Genomic DNA, 22,592 nt, shown 5'->3' with positions numbered 1-22,592 from the left:
AGTTACTGTGTCGAAAACCATAATGTCCATGACAGTCTCCATCGATCGTCCTATTAACCAGTGCATGCTGCCACGATGGTTGACTTGTGAATTATAGCATGAACCAAAAGTGGCAGGCGCGATGACACTGATGGTCGTCTGATGATTCTCGGCTTGTTGGATCCTACCTTGAGAACATAGCCCCGATAGTGGCCACAATGGTGGGCATGCGAGAACCAGAGCACACGGTACTCCCCTGATGGATGGTATCGGTAAAAGCCGGCTATGTAGATGCGGGAACCCCCTGGCCATGATGATGGAACTCGAGGTTGTGGTGGCAAAGCACATTTTGCGAGTGGTTGGTTGTAGATCAAGAAATCAGATCCGCCGGATAAGATGAGAAGGCCATCACAGGCGCCCAGGAGTTTATTTGACTTAGGTGCTGAATAATTGGCCAGAGCTTTTGATTGGAGGCCCCAGTACGGTTGTCACGGAAGACAAAGAACCTGACTCCTTCCTGCCCGGGAACACGATGTCTGATGATAGGGAGCGAGGGTTGGCAGTGGCAATTGTCGAGCCTAAATTTGTCGGTGGAGGTGGCACTGCGCCACAACTTGCGGACAACACGGCAGCGAAGGACGTCCTTGGGGGGCAACCGAACACTCCAAACAACAACAGTGAAGACTTCCATAAACATAGGCTTGAACAACACGCGTTCTAGCTGAGGACATCAAGGTGAACAGGGAACCAACATCTCTCCATTGTACGCAAATTGGCACCTGAAGACATCAAGATGAACCGGGAATCAGCATCTCTCCATTGTATGTGCAGCATGGGCACTTGAAGAATAGGTGCTCAAGTGTTTCTTCAGTCTGCATCTGCCAAATGGCACAGCTGACATTGTGGCCAACGTTGTAGTGGGGGCGCCCAAACATATTTCTTGTAATACTCTCCCTCCGTTCCTAAATATACATAGCTCCATATGTAGTCCATATTGAAATCTCAAAAAAGACTTATATTTAGGAACGAAGGGAGTAGTAGCTAGTTATCTTATAGTCAAGATGAAAAGGCAGGTTTTGAACATATACTAGTTTGCTGGCACCATGTCATCAACTTGTACAAATGTCACAACAGATCTCACAGTTGCTCATACATAACATAAGCTAAAGGATACCCAGAAAGAGCACACTAATAACTTCCTCCTCCAGAACACTACTACTACTTTTACACTTCTTCTGCCTCCTTGTCCCAGTGAATGAAGCAATTCACTCATTGCTGGCTAGCAGCCAGAGCCATGCCCTCCTCCCCTCTTGGGTCCGCATCCTTGCCCGAGTTGAGCCATTTATCCGTAAGCAAGTAGCCTGACACGATGGCCCCGGTAAAGCCAACAAAATCATTGAGTCGCTTCGTAAACCGCTTCGAGCGCCTGCATTGTCCAAAGAAAAACATAATCTGTCAACGAGTTATGGTGAGAAGGAAGGTTCAGGGGAGAAGGGCAGCACGTATTCAGAGTTTATACCACAAGGGGTCGGCAGGCCTAGGATCGATCTGCACGGCTAGCTGCTGGAGCATACGTATGTTCTGAAAATCTTCCTTGGTGAGGCGAGTGTTGTATCGCCGTTCCGTGTCGGCAATCAGACTGAACAGCTCTTCCTTCTTCTGTTTGATTTCCTTGAGCGCGTGATGCCTCCCAATCTGGCCATGATGAACAAGATTAGTTCATTTAACTAAGCACTCGATGATAAGAAATTTACAACACATTGCGATTTCTTTCCTTTACAAATAGATACATCAACTGAGAGCATCGCTACAATGGATCTAGAATGTTATTGTCAGCATGCCTAACAACCAAAGAGTTTCATCATGTGCTAATATTTGCAAAAGATGTGTCATCCTCAAATCATGCTTGTTTATGGCCAACATTAGGATTTCCAAAACAATTTGGTGTTTGCCAAACCTGAGGGGTAAGCAATCCGCATCTTCAGTGTAGCTTGGAAAAGGTTTCAATTACGAGAAATCGAGCGGAGCAATGGATGGATGAAGAGGGTACCTCAGCAGCGGTGGGAGGAGGCCGGAGGGAATAGGCTGGCAACCCCGCCCGCGTCCGCCGGAGCGCGACGCCGCCCAGCAAACCTCGCCGCGTGCCGAATCGCTGATGCCATCGCCGCCGATGTCCCTCTCCTCGGATCCGCGCCCGCGCCTGCGCCGGAGTGTGCGATTTGATCAGCGAATTGCAAGGAAAGGATTCTACTCATACCCACATTTATATAGGCGGCGACCATGGTCCGAGTCGGCCGCGTCGCCGGCCTCCGACTTGGACACCGATTCTGTTAGCCAAGTGAAGATTTGGATGGAATTCCGTGGAGGGCGAGCACGTACCTTCTTCTTCTTCTTCCGGAGTGCTCGGTTTGGGTTAGGGTTCCTCGCTCGCCTTCCGCCGCCGCCTCCGACTCCGACCGTCGCCTTTTTTTTCTTGTAACCGAGCGAGCGCAAGTGTCTTCTTTTTGAATTGTGTAAATTGTGACCAGCGCAAGTGTCTTCTAACTTGTTTTTTCTTTTCTTTTTTGAGACAGAGAGAGAGGGGTGTCTTCTTTACTTGTGCCTTCTCGAATCAAGTAAGGTGTGGGTTGCGTTGCCTTGTTCTCTTAAACAGAATATCTAGTGACCTAAAAAAACGGAATATCCTTTTTTTAGGGAATGCCACCCTGACTTGCTTTATTGATCAACTTAACACGCTTACATCGTTCACAAGAGATTCATGAATGAAAGAAGGGGAATCATCTATCCAGTTACAAGATAAACGATTCTCATAGCTATACTTAGCAATCTCATGTGCGACGTCATTGGCATCCCGGAGACAATGAGTAAACTGAACCGAACCTATCTCCACGACTAGATCGACGCAATCTGCAAAGATCACAGCTCCATCATGCCACCAACTCTGCAAGCTTCAACGACTTCCAAACAATCAGATTCTACTACAACTCTATTGTAGCCTAATGATACTGCCAGGTTTAGACCTTCCTTCATGGCTTGGGCTTCCATCATAGAAGCTGACGAGGCATTTGGGAAAAAAGAGCAAGTGCCCCCAAGAAAATTCCCATACATATCTCTCAGAATTTGCACCCATAGAGCCAACTCCTTCGTCATTGTGATAAGAAGCGTCCACATTTAGTTTATATGATTAGAGTAAAAAAAACTGGAATATCCTATTTGATGCATATTTTGCGTCGAATTGTCGATCTCTCGCATAGGCTGGCGGTCGAAGCGCTAAGCTGGGCCGGCCCGTTAACGTGTTGCATTGATTCCGGTTTTAGTAACCTTCCAGAGGTTCCCAGCCTGTTTGTATTGGTTTTGGGAGCTTTCTAGAAGGTTCTTGAATCAGATTTTCAATTTGTTTCCTTTTTGTTTTTGTTTTTCCTTTTCTGTTTATGAATCTTTTCCGTTTCACTTTTTATTTTTTATTTTTTGTTCTTCTTTCTTTTGTTTGGAAATTTCAAATATTGTTTGAAACTTAAATTTTTGTTCTTATTAAAAAAATCATGTTTCAAAAAATCTTCAGAAATTTCAAAAACAATTATTTTTTTCAAAATATATTCACAATTTCAAAAAAATCTCATTTATAAAATTTGTTGACAATTCAAAAAATGTTCATGTTTCAAAAAATGTTCTCGTTTTCAAAAAATTTCACTGTTTCAGAAAATTGTTCGTGTTTCAAAACATCTTCCTGCTTTCAAAATTTGTTCATCATTTCAGAAAAATGTTCATGTTTCAAAAAATGTTTGCAGTTTCAACATTTTATTCGCAATTTGAACAAATATTCCCATGTTTCAAAAATATTTTGCATTTCCAAAAAAAGCATACAATACAAATTTTGTTCTCATATTAGAATTTTTTTTGTTCTTTAACTTTATTGGTGCTGAATTTAAAAATTGTTCCTGTTTCCCATTTTTTTAAAACTAAAAACTGTTCACGATCTTAGAAAATATTCGAAAATTTCAAATAATGTTCATGTTTTTCATAATTTTTCTTTTTTCAGAAAATGTTAATTTCTGAAAAATTGTTCCTGTTTTTGGAAACTGTTCGGGATTTGCAAATTTTGTTCGTTTTTCATTTTTAAATTGGAATTACAAAACTTCTCCACTTTTCAAAAAAAGATTGAATACAAAAAAAGTTCAGCATTTTGAAACTGCTCGCAATTTTGAAGAAATCTTCTCCAAATCTCAACACTGCTATGGCGGGGATGGCGAAGCCATGATATGATTATTTCCGAAGTGAAAGTTGAGCTGATCTCAGGGTTTTACCATGTGTAGTTTTTTTTTTGGAACACTCTACCATGTATAGTTAGTTGATACATAGCTAGAAAATACAATATAAATATATATTAAAAATATTTAAAAAAAATACGATCCTAGCATCGCATACATCCACATGAACAGTGAAAACCAAAAAAAATGTTCGCGATGAGCAAGAAATTCAACATTCTGGGACATGGAATCTCGCTCACATACACCTACATGAATAGTTAAATCCAAAAGAAATGTAAACACTATTAAAAAATCTAAATTTTCTTAATAAACATTTTTTTTGTAATGGAATGGCATTCATCAATGTCTGAAAAAGAAATTCAACATTGTGGAACATGGAGTTTCTAAGCTCACATGCACCCAGATGAACAATGAAATCCTAGAGAACTAAAAAAAACTGATTTTAATTAATAAATATTTTTCTGTGATGGAATGACATTCGTGGATGTCCGAAAAAGAAACAAAATCAATGCTCTGAAGACTATTTTTAAAGCTTTTTGGAACAGTGATTATATCTTTTTTGCCCACACATCCATGAATGTTACTGTTGATACCATGTGCATATGAGCTCAGACAAGAAACACACTTTCGAACATTTTGGTCCAATGTAGGCAAAAAAAATAATAATACAAACAACAGTTTGCAGGGGTCGCAGTGTTTACAATATGTTCATGGTAAAAATCAGGTAGATGGATGCTAACCAGAACAGGTAATACAGGAAATGAGCTCATGAGTGGCCTTCTGCAATGTGGCAAAAGGAGTAGTGTCAACAAAGTTCAAAAAATATATAGCTGACAAATTTCAAAAGAACAGAAGACGGTAAGCTCTGCTACTAAGAAAGAAGCCATGCTATCTTGGACCCTTAAAGTCATCACAGGCCTGTATCTCAGAACCTCTTGGACAGGTTAGTCGAAAACCTAGATCGACGGAAATTCGGAGTCAATTCAATTGCTGGACAAGAAATGCTTGTCTCCGATGGTTGGTCGCGTCCCTCTCATGAGAACCGGCTCTGTAAACCGACTGAAACGTGGTCTCAGGTACCTATCAACATGCAGACTATTCCCAGACAGATTCACATTTACAGACTGCAACGTGGTCTCTGTAAACCTCTCTGAACTGTTCCCAGGCTCTGTAAACCGTCTTTGAGCATCCTCCTCTGACCCCCCCACTTCACGACTGCGTGCTCCGAAAGCTGCGTCACAGCGCCAAGCGATCGGCGGATAAGGCTATGAACCTTCACCGGAGCTCTCGTCTCGCTGCCAAGGAGCCTCGCGTCTTCACTGACATGACTACGAAGGCTGTCCGTGCCCGGGCCGCGCGCCTCTCCTCCTCTGACGTGGCCAAGGCGCTCAAAGACGCCATTCATGATGCACGCCTCGACATCCCCGACGCCCCACCAGCCTCGGCTGCTGCCCTTTCCGAAATCGCTACGTTGTGCGGCGCTGATGACGCCACGGCTGCCTCCATCGCCCATGCTGACGACACTGTCCATGATGATGGTGCTGACGTCGAACCATGAAATGCCAATGCTGCCGTCCAAGCCCATGCTGCGTCCCGGCGACGATCGGCCGTCCCTATCGCGGCCCTACCCAAAGGGTCTACTTAGGGTATGTACAATGGTGGCATATGGATACATATGTTCCATGACAAAAAGTAATTTGAGGCATCTATATTTATTTTTTCTCCCCAATGCAAGCTATCATTAGTGGGCCTCATTAAGAAATAGAAAATAAAGACTTTAGTACACATGCATCTCTACTTTTCACTTCAACCTTTTCAGCTTTTGTCACCCGACCACACTTTTTCTCTTCAAGCACCCGTCTCCTGAAGAGGATCCCGCTTCCCTATCCGAACCTACTTTACGTCATATCCGATCCTACATGGCATGTGAGGCATCACCTTGAGGCTATGCATTGTACATGCCCTAAGGACCAAACCCCTTGGCTCATTGGAGGCGGCTTCAACCAGATCCGCTTGCCTAGCGGAAAAAAAACCGTAACTTTCACCAACGCGAGGCTGACGCTTTCAACGCTATGATCAACGACCTCGCATTAATCGAGCTACCACTGCTTGATAGACGCTTTATTTGGTCTAACAAAAGAGCAAACCCAACCCTAGAAAGACTTGATAGAGCTTTTATTAACCTAGCTTGGAACAATTGCTTCCCTAATACAACTCTGTCATCTCTTGCACGTATCACATCCGATCACGCCCCCCTAATTATAAACATCCAAACAACGGTCCCAAAACCACGCCACTTCAGATTTGAATCTGCATGGACTCTAACCACCGACTGCCACAAAATAATACAAAAATGTTGGGCACAAAGTCAACACTCAAACACAAGACCAAACTCCGCAACTGCCCTTGCAAAAAATCTAAAAACAACCAGATGCGCCCTAAAAAAATGGGCCTCAAAAAGATCACCTGCACTCCACCGTGAGCGAGCTGGAAAGCAAATCATAAACCTCATTGATCTCAAAGAAGAGGCTCACCCCCTATTGAACGCCGAAAACTTGCTCCGCATTGTCGTCTCCGAGACCCTCCACTCAGCCGTTGCTGAAAAAATGGCCTTTTGAAAACAACGTGGCAAAGTCAGAGCGGCAATAGGAGGCGAAGAGAACTCCCAGTACTTTCATGTTGCAGCGTCACAACGACTCCGAAGAAATACTATAACCTCCCTCGTCGCGGATGGAAATGAGTTTCACTCTCACGATCAAAAAGCGAATATACTAAAAGACCACTTCATAACAATTATGGAACTGCACACCCCACCTCTTGGCCTTTCCACCCATAAAAATACTACCCCCAAGACATACTGCAGCTTAGCTCACTTGACTCACCCTTTACACTCGAAGAGATAAAAGATGCCTTTCTCCAAATGAACCCTCTCGCTAGCCCTGGACCAGATGGCTTCGGCCCACTCTTCTACAAAAAATATTGGAATCTTCTTAAGGCTCCTATATTCTCATTCATGGCGGACTTCCAAAACCTCAATGCTCAAACTGAATGCCTAAATCGAGCACACCTAATTCTGCTTCCCAAAAAAGATCAAGCAAACACTCCCGACGCCTACCGCCCCATCTCACTCCAAAACTGCCCCATAAAAGTCGTCGCAAAGGTGCTCACTAACAGGCTAAAACCTCTGATCCCGCTACTGGTTCACGCCAACCAGACTGGGTTCATCTCTGACCGTTGCATTGCAGAAAACTTTGTTTATGCTGCTGACCTCATCGGTGCCTGCCATTCCAGGAAGGCCCCAACAATGGTAATCAAGTTAGATTTTAGCAAAGCTTTTAACTCACTGTCCCCGGACTCCCTTACATCCATTCTAAACTGCCATGGTTTCCAGGAAAAATTTACAGCCTGGATCCACGACCTTCTCTCCACTGGAAAAACTGCTGTTATGATCAACGAGATCCCCGGTAATTGGATTAACTGCAAAAACGGCCTCCGACAGGGTGACCCCATCTCACCCTACTTGTTCATCATCGTTGCTGATCTTCTACAAAAAATGATCCAGCAAGACTGCAACCTATCACAGCTCAGTCACCGCTTTTCTCACATCTCCCGCCAACTGTCCTACAATACGCGATGACACCCTAATCATTGCTAAGGCATCAAATGACGGCGCCCAACAGTTAAAAAACATCCTACAGGACCTCGCTTTGGCAACCGGCCTCACTATCGACTTCACCAAGACAACGTCCGTGCCTATGCGCATGTCACACCTATACTGACGGCATCCATTGCATCCACCATGCAATGCACAACCTGCACCTTTCCACAGATCTATCTAGGCCTTCCCTTAGCACCCACTCGACTACCTTCAAACGCCTTCCTACCTATCATCGAACGATGTCGAAAATTCTTAACGGGTTGGCGGGTAAAGATCCTCTCCAAAGGAGACAGGCTAATTCTGCTATCCGCAGTCCTAGATTCCATCTTGGTCTATTTTATGTCTGTCTTCCTCATTCCGAAAAGCGTTCTTAAAACCCTATATCCTATTAGACGTGCTTTCTTTTGGGCCGCAGAGGAAACTTGTACTGGTGCTCAATGCTTAGTTGCCTGAAAAAATGTCTGTAAACCAAAATCGTGTGGTGGTCTAGGCCTAAAAAACCTGCATAAACAGAACAAATGCTTGCTCATGAAATTCGCTGTAAAAGCTCTCCGTCCAGACCAATCACGGTGGCTGGACTGGATCGCTTTGCAACAGCCAAATGCCCTCATCACTCCACAAAACAGCCACTCATTCATCTGTCGAACAATAAACCAGCAACTACCAGCCCTCCACGCCATCTCCTTTGTACTCACAAAGGATGGCACTAACACATATTTCTGGCTAGACAAATGGATCCACCAGACACCTCTCGCTACCTTATTCCCCTGCCTCTACTCTCATACAACTCTACCCCTTGCTCATGTGGCTATTGTTTTTAACTATGGTTTAGATTCAATCCTACGGAACTGCCTAAAAACCTCTAATGCTACTGCCGAGTTGTGCTCTGTGTTGTCTCTCCTGCAGGATTTCCAATGGTCTCATAGACCAGACGAACGCTACCTCTCTGGCGACATGTGCTTCTCTACTAGGGTCGCCTACTCGCTGTCCATGGGCGAAGGCTCTGAACATTTTATGGGCGCTATCCCCATATGGTCTTCATGCGTCCCAAACCGGGTGAAGATCTTTGCATGGCTACTGTTCAGGGATCGCCTAAACACCAAGTGCAACCTACTCCACAAGCACATGGTCTCCGACTCATTATGTCCATGCTGTGGATTCGATGGTGAAAACCTCTCACACTCGTTTATAGACTGCCCGCTCGCTCAGTGGATAGGCCTATCCCCCTCGGCCAACATCGACGATCTGTGGGACTGCCGCCTCCCTTCTCAACTGGATGCGGCAATCTGGCACTCGATCCTCCTCATCATTCTATGGAAGATTTGGGACTCCAGAAATGCCATGACCTTCAAGCAGCAAAACCATTGTAGCATCCTCACTCTTAGAAGAATCATTGATGATCTAATGCTCTGGACTCACAGGATGAAGAAACCAGAGCAAAAGCAGGCCGCCTCCTCATGGCGTTCCTACCACTTATCACGACTACATGTGCTTATGTAATTTCCCCTTGTAATCGGTCAAACGATGGGTTACAAACTCGAGAAATATATTCAGGTGGGGAGCTTATCAATGTCACAATGCAACATAAAGTCAGGATCATGTGGGCCAGTACACCAACAGGTCAGCAACTCACGCTGGTTAAGCAGCGCCATCTTAGAAATAAATTTCACACTTAAACCAAACTGTGGTGACGTCTTCATCGTTAACAAGTTAATCCGGTACTTCAAGGCCCAGGCCTCAGCATCATAGTCTTGCATAACCCAAATCTCTATGGTAGCATTACTGCTGCTGCATGAAGCAAGCTTGCCGTCCATCTCCAACAACGACAAACAACAGCCGAACTGGTCAGGATTGTGCATCCACCGGAATGTCTCAGTTACTGTGTCGAATAGCATAATGTCCACAGGAGTCTCCATGTAGATTCCTGTTAACCAATGAAGGTTGCCGCGGTGATTGAGTTGTGAACTATAGCAGGAAGCAAAAGCATCTTGACAACTGTATCTTGGAAAACGCGATGACACTGACGGCCGACTGATGCTCCTCAGCTTGTCAGATCCTACCGTGAGAACATAGCCGCGATGGCAGACATACGAGAACCAGAGCACCCTGTATTCCCCAGAAGGTTGGTGCCGGTAGAATCCGGCTATGTAGAAGTCAGAACCCCATGGAGATGAAGATTGAACTCGGGGTTGTGGTAGTGGAGCACATTTGCGAGTGGTTGGGTTGCAGATCCAGAAATAAGATCCACAGGACAAGATAAGAAGGCCATCACAGGCACCTGCGAGTTTAATTAACTTAGAGTGTCGAATGATTGGCGAGAGCTTTTGATTGGAGGCCATGGCAGGCACCTGCGTGATCTCAAACAGCCGGGAACATTCCAAGGGAGCAATCCAGAATTGGCGAGAGCTTTTAATTAACTTAGATTCATGTTTGGCATTGAGCTGAATTATAGGATAGAGAAGATTGTCTTCGATATCGTCAAGATTCCGTTACCATACAATGGGATTCTTGGTCGCCCAGCGTTGGCAAAATTCATGGCGACATCCCACTACGCCTACAACACTCTTAAGATGCCAGGGCCGATGAGCGTCATCACCATCCACTCTGACAAAAAAGACGCAGTCATCTGCATCAACAAGCTCTACCGGGAAGCAGTTGCAGCATCTACGCCAAGGCACTTGCTCCTGCCGACAAAGCTCCCAGGGTAAGAAGAAGAGGAAGACCGGCAAGACCTCTCACAAGGATTCTGGGAAGCGCTCCTCTTCGGAGTGTTGCACACTAATACGTCTCCAACGCATCTATATTTTTTTATTGTTCCATGCTATTATATTATCATTCTTGGATGTTTTACAATCATTTTATAGCAACTTTATATCATTTTTTTGGGACTAACCTATTGACATAATGCCCCGTGCCAGTTGCTATTTTTTGCTTGTTTTTACTTCGCAGAATATCAGTATCAAACGGAGTCCAAACGCAGCAAAACTTTTTGGAGAATTTTTCTAGACCAGAAGACACCTGTTGGGCCAAAGAAGTACTAGAGGGGTGCCCCGAGGGGGTCACAACCCACCTGGGCGCGCCTGGGGGCCCAGGCGCACCCTGGTGGGTCGTGCCCACCTCGGTGGCCTCCCGCACCTCCTCTTTGCTCTATAAATAACCCAAAAATCAAAAAACCCTAGGGGAGTCTTGAAACACAATTCCAGCCACCACAAGTTCCAGAACCACGAGATCCAATCTAGACACCATCACGAAGGGGTTCATCATCCTCATTGGTGCCTCTCTGATGATGCGTGAGTATTTCATTGTAGACCTACGGGTCCGTAGGTAGTAGCTAGATGGCTTCTTCTCTCTTTTTGATTCTCAATACAATGGTCTCTTGGGGACCTATTTGATGTAACTCTTTTTTGCAGTGTGTTTGTTGGGATCCGATGAACTTTGAGTTCATGATCAAATCTATATACCCATGAAACTTATTTGAGTTTTTTTATCTTTATATGCATGATTACTTATAGCCACGTATTTCTTCTTCGAATCTTTGGTTTAGTTAGGCCGACTAGATCATTTTTTCTTGCCATGGGAAGAGGTGCTTTGTGAAGGGTCCGATCGTACGGTGTTCTTTCCCAATGACAGAAGGGGCAGCAAGACACATATGTATCATTTCTATGAAGGATAACAAGATGGGGGCTATTCCTACATGAATAGATCTCTTCTACATCATGTCATCATTCTTATTGCATTACTCCGTTTCTTCATGAACTTAATACACTAGATGCATTGTGGATAGCGGTCGATGTGTGGAGTAATAGTATTAGATGCAGACAGGAGTCGGTCTACTAATCTTGGACGTGATGCCTATATAATGATCATTTTCTGGATATCGTCATAATTATTTAATGTTCTATCAGTTGTCCAACAGTAATTTGTTTACCCACCGTATGCTATTCTCGAGAGAAGCCACTAGTGAAATCTACGGCACTGGGTCTATTTTCTCATCATATATTTTCAGCTCTATATTGCTATTTGCCTTATTCTTTATTTGCATCTTTTATTTTCAGATCTATATTACAAAAAAACCAAAAATATCCCGCTGAATTTAATTTGTCGTTAATCTATTTGCATATACCAATCTATATCTTTACCAATCTTTTAGCCGAGAGGGATTGACAACCCCTCTTACGCGTCGGGTTGCAAGTATTTGTTCTTTGTGTGCAAGTACCGTTTACATAGTGTTGCTTGGTTCTCCTACTGGTTCGATAACTTCTATAACTGAGAGAAATACCTACCGCAGTTGTGCTGCATCATCCCTTCCTCTTCGGGGAAATACTGACGCAGACACGAGGCATCACACACTCATTGAGGATGTGTCGGAGAGCTCTGCCGGTAAGAGCAAGAAACCCAATGCAGCTCCATTAGCAACCAACAAAGTCTCTGCTATGGAAGATGGCATGGGCGACACTTTCACTATAAGTGACACCCTTGACGGCAAATAGAAAAGTGCGCTCGTTATCTTCGTATGGACGAATGTCGATATGTTTGCATGTCAACCATCTGACATCTACGGTCTTCCCAGGGAGATAATTGAGCACCACCTTGTTGTCTACCCTCATGCGAGACCCGTCAAGCAGAACGTCAAGAAGCAAGCTTTGGAACGGTAAGAGTTCATTGCCAAAGAGATCAAGAAACTAGAAGCGGCAGGCTTGGTCATAGGAGTACTTCATCCAACATGGTTGGCCAATCCAGCTGTAGTGCGCAAATCAAATGGAAAATGAAGGCTTTGTATCGATTACACTGATATCAATAAAGCCTATCCAAAAGACCATTTTTCTTTGCCACGCATCGACCAAATTGTGGACTCCACTGCCAGCTAAATTACTCTCTTTTCTTGATACCTACTATGTTTATCATCGGATTTGTATGGCCAAGAAAGATGAGGAGAAAACAACATGTACTCGCCTGTGTAAGGTAGTAGCCAGTCTAGCGCTATGAGTATGACTAGGTAGTACTCCAGCTAGCATGTACCCTGACGGTAAATCATGAGCATCTGTGCCATGTTACTTAATTATTGGTCCAAATACTAGCGTGTAGGGAGTGCGATGCAATACGTGTGCGGTGTACACCATGTGTTCGCACACAATTGACTGTGAGCGGAGTGAACCAGTACTTCCACGGAGACATGTGGTTGTATTATTGTTTTCTTTTAAGGTAAATACACCGAGAGTCTTAGAATTTGCATGCAACAATCAGTTTGGCATACAAGCTTGAAATACGCGATTTTGGTCATTGAGCTTGCGCCGGCGTGTAAATACGGTCACATACCCCGTATGCGAGAGTTGGCAATCAGCGCATCTTCTTTTGCATAAAACAACCTCGCCTGGTCTATACATTTTCAAGCTCCAGCTCGGACGTATCCTATGTCTGCATCCTTATCTTCACCTTTGTGTAGTAGCTAGTCTAGGGCTATGAGTAGCGAAAAGTCCATTCTATACCCGAGCTCATATGCTCCGGCATGAACAGTAAAATCGAAAAAAATAAAAAAATTTAAAAAATTCCAATTTTTTTTTGAGACAAACATTGACAAAAGTTCTAAGTGCCTGCAAAAATTCGTCATGAAATCACATTCCTAGAAGGCGTGGCAAAAAAAAACAAATTCAATGCTTCAAAATGCGTTTGAAAGTAGCTTTTTCAGAGTACTTTTTTTGTTTTTTTGCCACGCCTTCTAGGAATGTGATTTCACAACGAATTTTTGCAGGCACTTAGAACTTTTGTCAATGTTTCACACAAAAATAAATTGGAATTTTTTAAATTTTTTTTGATATTTTTTCGATTTTATTGTTCATACAGGAGCATATGAACTCGGGTGCAGATTAGCCGCGTTCTATGAGTAATAGTTAGTATTCCAGCTAGCATGTACCCTCGCGGTATTCGTGTGCATCTGTGCCACTTTAATTAATTATTGGTCCAAATACTAGTGTGTAGAGAGTACGATGCAATACGTGTGTGTTGCACAATTGACCGTGAGCGGAGTGAATCATGACTTCCACTGAGACATGTGGTTGCATTATTGTTTTCTTTTGAGGTAAATATACTGAGAGTCTTAAAACTTGTACGCGACGGTTAGTTTGACACACAAACCTATAAAATATGTGATTCTGGTCATCGAATTTGCATGGGCATGCAAGTACGCTCATATATCCCGTATGCGAGAGTTGGCGATCGGCGCGTCATTTTTTGTATAAAACCGCCTCGTCTGGTCTATACATTTTAGCCTCCAACTCAGGTGCAACCTATGTCTGTATCATTATCTTCACCTGTGTAGTACTAGCTTTATCCTGGTTTATTGGTACCTTTCGCATTTTGTACTTAATTTTGACCTTAGATTTAACTAATAAAATGTTAATACATGTAACAGAAAATAGTATCCCTGAAAACTTTAAATACGAATCCAACAATATAATTTTTGATGACATGCATTATTATTTTCTTACTTAGAGCATCTCTAGCAGACCCCGTATAATGCCCCGACCCGCAAAATAATCGCCAAAATACGGGTCCGCGCGAAAAAAGTTGCCCGATCAGACCCCGCAAACGCGTTAGACCCGTAAATATTTTTGCGGGGCGTGGCAAAATTCCCACCCCAACCCGCGAAAATGCAGGTTCTCCCCTCGCCGCGTCGATGCCCTGTATATAGCGGAATCGGTTGGCAGGGGGACATTTCAACCCACGCTTTCCCCACCCACTGCCGCCGGGCCGCCGCCTATGGTTCCGGCCATACCAGCTGTCGGGATCACACTGGCGGGCCGCCACACGCCCGAGATTGTCCTCCACCACTTCCTCCTGCCTCGACCGGCCGGAAAGTTGCAGATTGGCGCTTGTTTGTCGCGGTCGCCGGATTTGGCGTTTCCGGCCATCGGCGGCTGCACCAAGCCCTGGATTGGTCTGGGAGCACCACGCACGGCCTCGGCAAAGCCCCAACGCCGCATGCAGGTACTGGTTCGTCCTCTAGCCGCTGTCGTTGGTTTGCCGGCAAGGACTCGGCCGGTCGTCGCCCGGGCTCGGCGCTCGCGCAGTGGCTCGCAGGCTCGCCGATGCCGCTCATACACTGCGATGACTGCACACAGACAATGTTGTGGCTAACATCTAGCACACCGCAACACCCCAGATGGGTATTCTTCAAATGCGAAAACGAGGGGTATGTTCTTGTTTTCATTCGGCTTTATCAACCTATTCGGTTCAATTTCAGTAGCTTATTGATATGGTCATGTGTGTAGGAAGGTGGATGCTTATTTTGGTATTCGGAAGAAGAATACATCATTTATTGATAGGAAGAAACTTAATAGATATTCGTGCACTCGTTGGTAGAACTGAGGCTAATGATCAGCTGCATGTTGAATTAGAGAAGAAACTAGAGGGGAAGTAACATCTAATTCTTAAGAAACAAAGAAGACGAATGAAGAATGCAATCAAGAATTGCAGATCAACAATGAAGGCATGGAGATGTTGGTCCAACTAGTGGGAGCAGTTATAGAAGTTGGATATCTTCTAAAATGCCTAGTTGTGGTTCTTGTTTTCTTTGGTCTTGCTATTCTAGCAAAGATTTGGTGAATTATTATGTATCCAATGCCTTGAACAAAATAAAGAAGCAAAGAAATGTGTTTTCATGCCCGAAATTGAAATGCAAATTACTGATTTACGGGCCGGCATGGCCGGTGACCGAGCAGACCCCGCAAAGCGGACCTGTAAATAGGGATATTCCACAGAATACCCCTTTTTATGGGTCCGCTTTACGGGGTCTGCTCGACCACCGGCGTGGATATCCTTTTTTGCGGGTCTGCTCGGCCACCGCCCCCGCCGGCCCGCAAAGTCGTTTTTCCGAGAACTGTAAAAGTATTTTGTGGGTCGGCATCCTCCTTGCGCTCCACAACAATCGCCACACTGACGGTCGTACTATTGGCTGCCACATACAGGAGCAAAGGCTCTTTTTCAATAGGCGCCGCAAGGGCTAGCGGCTCAGCTAATTGTTTTTTGAGTGCCTCAAACGCCTTATCAGCAACATCACTCCAGCCAAAATGATATGTCTTCTTCATCATCTGGTATAAAGGAATTTCCTTCTCTCCCAGGCGGCTTATGAACCGGCTTAGAGTCGCGATACGACCCGCCAAGCGTTGGACATCATTGACACACGCCGGCTTAGCCAACGAAGTGATAGCCTTAATCTTCTCCGAGTTAGCTTCAATACCTCTCTCTGAGACCAAAAAAACCCAATAGCTTGCCTGCAGGTACACCAAAAACACACTTGACCGGGTTAAACATCATTTTATAGACCCGGAGATTGTCAAAAGTCTCTCTTAGATTGTCCAGGAGAGTCTCCTTCTTTTGAGACTTAACCACAATATCATCCACATAAGCATGCACATTGCGCCCAATCTGACTGGGCAAGCAACTCTGGACACAATGTTGATAAGTCGCATGGGCACTCTTGAGCTCAAAAGGCATAAAAACATAGCGGAAAGCTTCGAAAGGCATGATGAAAGCCATCTTCTCTTGGACTTTAACTGCCATCCTGATCTGATGATAACCAGAATAAGCATCTAGGAAACATAAACTCTCACAACCCGTTGTGGCATCAATAATCTGGTCAATACGAGGGAGAGCAAACGGATCAACTGGACAAGCCTTGTTAAGATCTGTGTAGTCAACACACATACGCCAAGTGCCATTCTTCTTGAGTACAATCACCGGGTTGGCTAACCACTCAGAGTGAAAAACTTCAATGATGAACCTAGCCGCTAAAAGCCGGGCCACCTCTTCTCCAATAGCCTTACGTCTCTCTTCATTGAATCGACGAAGGAACTGCTTGACTGGCTTAAACTTAGGATCCACATTAAGAGTGTTCTCAACGAATTCTCTCGGTACACCTAACATGTCAGAAGGCTTCCATGCAAAGATGCCTTGATTCTCACGGATGAATTCGATGAGCGTGCTTTCCTATTTAGGGTCCATATTAGCCCCTATTGTGAACTGCTGAGATGAATCGCCAGGGACAAAATCAACCTGTTTAGTGTCATCAGCTTGAAACTTCAACAGAAGGTCTTGCTCAGTAGTGGGCTTCTTCAAAGGAGTCATATCGGTCGGGTCAACATTGTCCTTATAAAACTTGATCTCTTTCATAGCACAAGCCGACTCAGCATAAGCAGCATCACCTTCCTCACACTCCAAAGCGATTTTTCGGTCACCATGGACCGTAATTGTGCCCTTACGTCCTGTCATCTTAAGCTGCAAATAAACATAACAAGGTCGGGCCATAAAAATGGCATAAGTCGGCCGCCCAAACAAAGCATGATATGGGCTCTTGATTTTGACCACCTCAAACCATAATATCTCTGCCCTATAGTCATGATCATCACCAAAGGCCACTTCCAAGGAAATCTTTCCCACAGGATATGCTGATTTACCATGTGTGACAGCCTGGTTTTTGCCCTCTTTTCTAGGCTTGATTTTCAGTTGAGTTGATTTTGGATTTGGAGTTTTGGATCATTTCATTTGGACTTAACCACTTGGGTATCCCTTGATTTTCACCCAAGTGCTCCCTCTCCTCCTCACAACCATCATTTCACCCCTGACCAACCCAACAATATTGCTTGGAATATTTTTCTTAAATGAAAATTATTCATTTTGGCCTCCTAAACCCTAGCTAACTCATTGAGCTCCAAAGCAACCCTAATTTTCCTTGCCCCAAAAATCATGAGAAAAATCCCAATTATTCTTTGGACCCTAGGGCACCTTTCTGAGAAAAAATATTTCACCACCCTTTGGAATATTTTGGCTACAGAAAATAAAGTCACTTCTGGGCTGAAATGGTAGTTTCTACAGCAACTACCTTTTTACTAGCTCCATTGTAGCTGGGTTTCCCCGAGCTTATTTACCTTAGTAAGAGATAGTAAAACCCCAAAGCTCAGCCCTTGAATCCCAGTGGTTTGACCACAGTAACTCCCCAAAGTTATTGTCCAGTAACTTGTCAACAACACCATTTTACTTCTACTGCACCTGGAACCAAACCAAACCGTGGTAACATCTCAGTTTACTAGGGACTACACGCCAGACATCTTTTTTAGTGCATAGGGTGGCCTGATGTCACGGTCCACACGGTGACCGCGTTCGTCCGAGCATGCTGGCATGCAATACGCGCGCTCTGCGCGTCGCCAGCGCCTCTGTTGAGCGCGTGCTCGCCGCTCGGCCGGCCAGAGCGTGCCACCCCTCGCCACCATCCTCGTCTCCACCTCCTTAACTCCCCCTGCCACTCGCCGACACCGGAGCTCGCCACAGCGAGCACGGGCACGGTCCGGCCAATGGCACAGTGTGCGCGCACTGTGTTCGTCTCTTTCCCCTCGCTCATGTGCTCGTCCGCGCCCGCGTACAGTGCTTGTGTGACCTCCGTCGCCTTCTCCATTGCTCTCTGGCACCGTTCGTCGCCGGGTGCCAGGGACAGGTGTCCTCCGGCGGAGCCTGAGCCCTCCTTGCTGCCCCGCCTATAAAAGCAGCCCCTCCACAGCCTCTTGGAGCACCTCAGCCTCTCCCACTCCCTCCTAGAGCCAGTAAAAGCCGCAGCCCAGTCGGGCAGGCCGCGGGCTGCCGTCTTGGAGCCGAGCTCGCCGGCGATCCCCTCTAGATCGTTCTCGCAGCTCCGGCCCCTCCCAAACCAAGGCGACCCCGCCAGGGTCTCCGCCTCTCCTCCGTGAAGCCAACCCATCTAGCCGGAGCCCCTGGAGCCGCCCCAAGCCGCCGTCTTCTTCAACTCCGGCAACCTCCGCCCTCTGTCGCCGCTGGAGAGGTCAAATCCGATGCCGTCCGGCCACCGTTAGCTACGCTACGGGTATGGACAGGTGCGCAATCGTCTTCTCCGTCAATCCCTCCCTCTCGTTTGCCTCCAAGAAGCCTTACCGCCGGCATGAGCTCCGGCGAAGCGCCACGCCCCTCTGTTTCCCTCTCCCCTCCCTCCGGCCTGACTAGCAGGGCCCGCTAGTCAGCCACTCATTACACATGTGAAGTGGTATGAGTGGTGGTGCCCCGGGAGTTTACGCTTTCGACGTCATCCCCTCTATTTTATTATTTCAAATCCATTTAAATTCCACGAGACTTCAAATGGCCAGAACTTTTTATCTACAAGTCCGAATGCATTGATTCTTTTTGCATCGTGTCCTGTGTCCAAAAATCTAGCAGCACCCAAAAGATGGGATTTTTTCTTGCTGTCTAGATTTTCTGGCAATTTTCAGAAGGTTTCTTGATATTTTCTTTTTGTGGTTTTGAATATTTTCAGCAGAGCCAGCTTGTCTTGAGGATCACCAGGAGCTTTGTGAACCTCATCAATACTAAGGCAAGCCACAGTAACATTTTCATGGTGCCACTTCAATATTTGTGATTTTCCTACTTGAACTTATGATTATTTATGCATTTAAATTATTTATATGATTATATTCTGTTAACTGTTTGTCATGTTAAAATACTTGAACTACAGAATGTTTGAAGTGAATCTTGTTGATAAGCTAAGGAGAACTTAGTTGCATGAGATGAATAAATAATATGATCATAGAGTTGGGTAATTAGTTTAATTAATATTTTTGCATGATGAAAAATGATGAGATTGCTAGTAATGATTCTGGTATAAGTGAGGTGTGATCTTATCCAGAGTAGAAGCATGAGTTGATGATGGCTTCGTAGGACCGTGGTTGATTCAGTTGTTTGCATGGTTATATGGTGCATATGTTAAGTGATGCATAGTATGGCACTATGACACCGGTTATTTTCACAGACTAACCATCCCACCAGACCTTAACCTAACCCCGGCCAAGCTCCTCGTGTAAGATAGCCACACAGTGACCCGACACCTTTTGGCAGTCGGTGCCTAACCTATCAACCTAGCCTTTCGATCACACGTCAGTGATCGACACCTAAATAGCCTCTTTCGCAAGCGTGCGGAGGAAGACTCCGTCCCCTTTTTCTATAAAAAAGACACGCTAGCCTCAACCCCCTCCAGCTAACCCCGACGGTGAGACCCATGAAGAAGCCTCGACGTCCACAAGGCATGCGCACTTAGATATTAACGAGGTAGACTAAGTCACTCGAGCAGTACCGAGTCTTAGTATGTCCACTCCTTGTAACTGTGTGATCTTGTATCGCCATAACTAAATGTTGTTCGCTGGTGTGCCCCTATTTTAAATAGTAGCCATGCATAAGTATGTACAATTGCATTTTTAATTCCGGGCGTAGCTACCAAAAGCCAACCCTGACGACACGAAGTTTGTGCTATGAACAAACTGTTTGGTTTTAGCTAATCAGAGTAATTTTTTTAAAAACAACCCTTAGCAAATCTCGAGGACGAGATTTTTCTTAAGGGGGGTAGTGTTGTAACACCCAAAATTTAACCATGATTTGTTTATTAAAATTTTGCCAGGAAATTAAATTTTTATTTCTGAATTTATCTTTTGATTTCAGATCTACTCTTTTCTTCTGAGTTGTGGAATTCTTTTTCTCCAAATAGAAACCTTTCAAAAATGTCGTTCGGCTTGTATACCCTCTCTAGAAACATTTCTTTTATCAGTGGAATTATTTAAACAATTATTTCTCCCTGAACTTTATTTCTTTAAAAATGATCTTCTCATAAGTTTTAGGGTCCCATTTGCACTACAACCCTTTTATAAATTTATTTAGAAATCCCACCAAAATTTGGGGATGACATATGAGGTCCCTAAATCACTTTTATGCAAAAATATCCTTTAGTCATTTGGAGATTTTGAGCTCTACCCCAAGTTTTCAAATCTGGTACAGTTTGCACTTTTGCACTACAACCTATTTAAATATTCCTTTAAAACTTCCACCAAAATTAGGGGAGGTTAGTAGGAGTATATAATTCAAATTGGTGCAAAAATCCACTGGTGTTATTCGAAAAATTTGAGCAAAACATCCTCTTTTGCTCTCTGGTCCAGATTGGCTTTTTCTACTGCAACCCTAATTTATTTTGCTCTAGTGCCCATGAGCTTTTTCCTGCTTAGTCCTCCCTACCAAACCCTTAAGTCCAGGAGAATGGACCCATTGGAGTATTTTTGGTCCATGAAACTATGCCCTTTTCTTTCTGTCCAGAAATGGTTTTCTCAAAAACTTACACTAACAAGTTTTTGTTTTTGACAAACTAACATTGACACGCTCTTTTTCATCTAAAGAGACTAGGATCTGGAGATTTTGCCCACCCCAAGAGTTGCCTAGATGCCCTGGGCATTCTGTCAAGCACCTTGTGTGCATGGTCAGTTTTGACATAGTTTCTGGTTTGCACATTGGACCTGCTTGCTTTGCCTAACCAGCATGTCTAATGATCTACCATAGTCTATAGCCCCAACCTGCTAAAGCTCATGTGATTTGGAACCCTCTGGCATGCCTTGGCATTTTGCCGAACATGCAGCGTGCGTGCTCTGGGCGCGCCCAAAGCGCATGTTTTGCACGCGCGCGCACCGAACCGCCGTGTCTTACTGCCGCCTCCCCGCGCCCGTTCTGGTCCCTTCCCACTCGCAGCCAACACGCCCGCCCCCTCCCTCGCCGCAGAGCCGTCCTTGGAGCCCCACCGCGCCGCCGTCAGGTCGGCCGTGGCAACTAGGGGCCGGCCACAGCAGGCTCCTGCCCTGGGCAGCGCCGCCTGAGCCACCCTCGCTCGCCAGCTTCCCTCTGGAGCAGCTCGAGCTCATCCGCAAGCTCGTTTGCTAGCGCACGTCGCCCTGCAACTACAGAACGGCGGTTCACCGATCTTATCCCCGGCCGCCGTCGGAACTGACCTAGTCACGCTATAAAAGGAACCCCCGAGCTCGTCCGGCCCTCAGGCGACCTCCTACCATCCCACTAGTGCCCCCCACGGCCAGCAAGCGACAACGGGAAGCCTTCTTCCTTGTCTTCGATCAGTTCGGTCGCTGCCGCACTCTGGTCTCGTTCGTCACAATCAAGGCCTCCCCCGTCCATCCAGCACCACCACCCGACTCCTCTCGACCTTGCGGAGCTGCCCAACCCCTCAGCTTCGATTGGGAACCATCGCAGCCCAAATCCCCAAATCCTCCCGAAGCCACCTCCGCCGCGGAGCTCGCCGCCGGCGACTCCCTCCGTCCCCACCAGCCTTTCGACCACCGGGAGGACCGCCCTGGACTGGCGGATCCATCCCCGCCCTCAGAACCCCGCGGGGAGCCGCCGTTCGCCGGCATCGATCGCCGGAGCCCCGCCTCTGTTCGGCCAGATGAGGAAGGAGGCGCGGGCGACCGGTCAAACCTGACCAGTGGGCCCAAGGGACCACTGTCAGTGACCCCGCGCCGGTCCACGTGGTTTAAGTGAAGGCCTAAACTCAGAGTACGTCTCCCACGTGTTTTTTATTATTCGAAACGTTTTTTTCTTTTTCTGTTTTATTTAAAAAACAAAATTTTGACTAAACTTTGACTGGCTATAACTTTTTAAATATAACTCCAAATGAGTTGATTCTTTTTCCTACCTCTCTCAAATTTCACCTAGTTTATTTTAAGATTTATTTCAAAAATAATTAGGAAAACTTTTTGTTCTGTTTTAAAGCTTGTGTTAATTTGAATATTTTCAAAAATAGGATTTTGAAGAAGAAGTCAACCTTCAAAAAAGTGCACCCACTTGCATACTCTTGAAGGCAAGCA

General features: G+C 45.4%; 1 protein-coding gene across 1 annotated transcript; it reads right to left on the bottom strand.

The window, feature by feature from the left end:
• Positions 1–856: 856 nt before the first annotated feature.
• LOC123158238 (uncharacterized) lies at positions 857–5,832 on the bottom strand. Its single transcript, XM_044576305.1, has 5 exons — positions 5,521–5,832; positions 2,359–2,538; positions 2,030–2,179; positions 1,499–1,674; positions 857–1,405 (listed from the first exon to the last, which is right to left on the bottom strand). Exons 1-5 carry the CDS (start codon positions 5,830–5,832, stop codon positions 1,249–1,251), a joined length of 975 nt encoding a protein of 324 aa, XP_044432240.1. The 3' UTR covers positions 857–1,248.
• Positions 5,833–22,592: the final 16,760 nt, after the last annotated feature.

This window comes from Triticum aestivum, chromosome 7B, assembly GCF_018294505.1.
Source record: "Triticum aestivum cultivar Chinese Spring chromosome 7B, IWGSC CS RefSeq v2.1, whole genome shotgun sequence".
NCBI classification, from domain to species: Eukaryota; Viridiplantae; Streptophyta; class Magnoliopsida; order Poales; family Poaceae; genus Triticum; species Triticum aestivum.
Note: the sequence above shows the minus strand (reverse complement) of the source record. Positions and strands in the feature narration are given on the sequence as shown.

What these genes read in the sequence shown, in the direction of transcription:
- LOC123158238 (XM_044576305.1), bottom strand. Translation starts at nt 5,832, where the DNA reads ATGGGCTTGGACGGCAGCATTGGCATTTCATGGTTCGACGTCAGCACC. An exon ending in AGACGAGAGCTCCGGTGAAG is followed by an intron (nt 2,539 to 5,520) that starts GTTCATAGCCTT and finishes GTCTCAAAAAAG; the next exon opens with AAAAGAAAAAACAAGTTAGA. An exon ending in AGGCCTGCCGACCCCTTGTG is followed by an intron (nt 1,406 to 1,498) that starts GTATAAACTCTG and finishes TGGACAATGCAG; the next exon opens with GCGCTCGAAGCGGTTTACGA.